The sequence below is a fragment of the Octopus bimaculoides genome, chromosome 6, assembly GCF_001194135.2.
Source record: "Octopus bimaculoides isolate UCB-OBI-ISO-001 chromosome 6, ASM119413v2, whole genome shotgun sequence".
Taxonomy (NCBI): Eukaryota; Metazoa; Mollusca; class Cephalopoda; order Octopoda; family Octopodidae; genus Octopus; species Octopus bimaculoides.
In genome coordinates, this window is record NC_068986.1 from 89,954,747 (window position 1) to 89,958,038 (window position 3,292).

At 32.6% G+C, this 3,292-nt stretch overlaps 1 protein-coding gene across 1 annotated transcript in view; it reads left to right on the forward strand.

The window, feature by feature from the left end:
- The first annotated feature begins 2,298 nt into the window (after positions 1–2,298).
- Positions 2,299–3,292, forward strand: part of LOC106869809 (ubiquitin-conjugating enzyme E2 Z) — a 20,748-nt gene continuing 19,754 nt past the window's right edge. The window contains exon 1 of the mRNA XM_014915670.2: positions 2,299–2,486. Within this exon, the coding sequence (XP_014771156.1) occupies positions 2,338–2,486 (149 nt within the window). The 5' untranslated portion in view covers positions 2,299–2,337. The remainder of the gene's footprint in view (positions 2,487–3,292) is intronic.

Here is a 3,292-nt window from a genome sequence, read left to right on the forward strand (position 1 = left end):
TATGGGAGAATATACAAATAATAACAACAGACGAGGACAGGTGGTGTAAATAACAAAAGGATATATTAGTATGACGCTCGGGAATACGGAAAGTCTTTGACATTTCGAGCTACGCTCTTCAACAGAAAGAATACGGAGACAAGGAGAAAAACACGGAGAAAAAAAAAATATATATATATATATATATATATATAGTGGCATATGTACACCTTGTCTCTTATATATATATATATATATCATTATCATCATTGTCATTTAACATCTGTTTTCCATGCTGGCATGGGTTGGACAGTTTTACAGGAGCTGACCAGTAGAAGGGCTGTTCAGACTCCTTGTCTATTTTGGCATACATACATGCATACCTATATATGTATATTCTTTTACCTTTTTACTTCTTTCAGTCATTTGACTGCGACCATGCTGGAGCACCACCTAATATATATATATATATATATATATATATGTCCCATGGAAGGTGGAAGTTAAACATATATGTAAATATATATACATGTATACATACACAGACACACATGTATGTGTGTGTGCGTGTGTGTATGTACATATGTAGGTATATGCCTATCTCCATACGTGTGTGTCTTTATGTTTTTGTTGCCCATCACTGCTTGATAACCGATGTTGGTTTGTTTACATCCCCATGACTTAAAGTATCAAACTTTAAAAAAGATAAGTACTGGGGGCTATTTGTTTGACTAAAATCTTTCAAGATGCAGCCTCTACTTGGCTGCAGTTAAATGACTGAAACGAGATGAAAGATACATACATACATACATACATACATACTTACATACATACATACACACACACATACATACATACATACATACATATATATATAAATACATGCAGCACATACATACACACATAGGAGAATCTGGATAAACTGAGATTTTCAGAAAGAGAAATTGACCGGCTAATTCATACATTACAAGTACAATCTGTGAGTTGAACAGTAAAAATATGCAAGACTTTTCTCAAGTTCCAAATGTGAATTTGTCTGTGTTAATTACATCCCAAGAATGGAGCCTTGTATCTTTGTTGGAAGCCGGCTCCCTCCTCAGTGGAAGATTTCTAATAATTAAAAAAATAGAAGAGACATACATACATGCATACATTCACACACACACACGCACATATGTACATACATGCATACAGAGTCTTGGATCTCAGAAGCCAGCTCTTTCTCTATTGGCAAGAAATCTTGAAATTAAACACTGAATAATGACATACATATGTGCATGCATACATTCATACATACATACATACATACTTACATACATGCATACATACAAGATGATCATAACTAAAACATTGAATTTTTCCATTCATTAATCTTTGGTCCATTGCAAAGTAACGGTGGATTCCTGACACTTCCAAGTCATTATTTTAATTTAGATTAAATCTCAGAAATAGTAAAAAAGAATATTTTCTTATGCTAGAATATTTAATCCGTGCAAGTGAGAGGTATCAACTGGTCATCATACAAAACACAACCTTAATGACTGTGCTTTGTATAATACAGCAGACCAGTGCAGGTATGGCTGTGGGTAAGAAGTTCAGTATGTAACCATGTGATTTGGGGTTCAACCCCACTTAGTAACATCTTAGCCAAGTGTCTTTTACCATAGTTCAAGTAGCTACTTTTGCATGAGCAGAACATGATTGCTAGTAATGCAACACTGCTATCATTCCAGATAAGCTGATTTGAACTCGTGCAAATACTAGACATAACCTCATGCAAATACTAGACATAGTAGTCAAATATCCTTCAAATCACACTCTACCGAGTTTTAAAATAAGCTCAGAATAATGTATTTCTAGATACAGTATGTCTGAAAAAGAAAAACAAAAAAAAAAAGGACAATACTAATGGCTTAGTCACCTTTGACCTCAAATCTGCTTGATCAGGGTTTACATGAGGCTAGAAAACAATATGATATATCTATATTTTTAATGATATCCTATTGTTTTAGACAGAAGCAACGTTCAGGGATATCATGAATGGGGGGGGGGACAAGAAAATAGACATAATTGTATTGTTTTCAGAAAGAAAGAAAGGAAATGCTAAAAATTTAAATGCAAAAGTTCCATTGTAAATTAGTTATAGAAACACAAGATAACTAGTAACTGGAATTGTTAACCGAGATTTATAGAACTAAAAAAAACCACACGTTTAATTGTTAAGTGGATGTAACAGAGACGAGTTAAGTTTCAGCTTTGTTCAATAATAGTTCTGATAACAAATAGTAAAACAAGAGTCTCGCAACAAGTCATATGTCTAAGTCACGTGACTCAACCCGGAAGTTGTTGGTTAATAAAATGGCGGTTGCTAGCTCTGATGACTCTTCCAACTTTTTTGTGGCCGAAGACATGCTCGCACACTCCAACAGTTCAAATTGGGACCCCTGTCACAGCAAAGATTGGGATAAAGAGAAACCAACGCCCCAGTGTATTCTTCGGATAAAGAGGTACCACATACTTTTCATCCTATTCAGTTCCCTCCTGTCTTCCTCTCTCTCTTCTTTACTTTCGTTTTTACTGTTTATTTATATTTACCGAAAAAAGACGAAAGAATTGCGTCTAGCTTTTTTTAAAGTATCGGATGATGTGCCGTCTTAGTTGGATAATTGTTTAGTTTCGATCATCAAATTTATATAAATGTGACTAACCATTTAAGAACAGATTATGCGAAATGGGGGGAATATTGTTAAAATGAAATAATTTTTACAGTAATTTTTGATTTAGTTATAGAGAGGAATACTTTTTTGTCACTTGCGTAGTTCAAACGTATCTCACACACACACACATATATTTTATATATTACATTTATTGTATATATATATATTACAGTTATAATTTGTATAAATATAATTTGCATGTGTAATATGTGTGCATATATATATATATATATATATATATATATATATATATATAATACCTCGTTCAGAGATTTAACATTGCTTATAAATATATAGTTTTAGGGAAAAGAACCAAGGTTCATGAACTCATCGATGAAAATCCACTGTCACATATAGAAAAATTAATAATTAAAAGCACAATAAATGAGTATAATATACTACAAAGTAAATATCATAAGATAAAGATAATATACATACACACACATGCACATTGTGTGTGTATATATACACATACACTCACAAAGTGTGTATATATATATATATATATATATATATATTTGTTGTTGTACTTGGGGATGGTCATATTGCCAGTTTAGCCAATAAAAACACACGCACTGTATATTTGGTGTTAATTT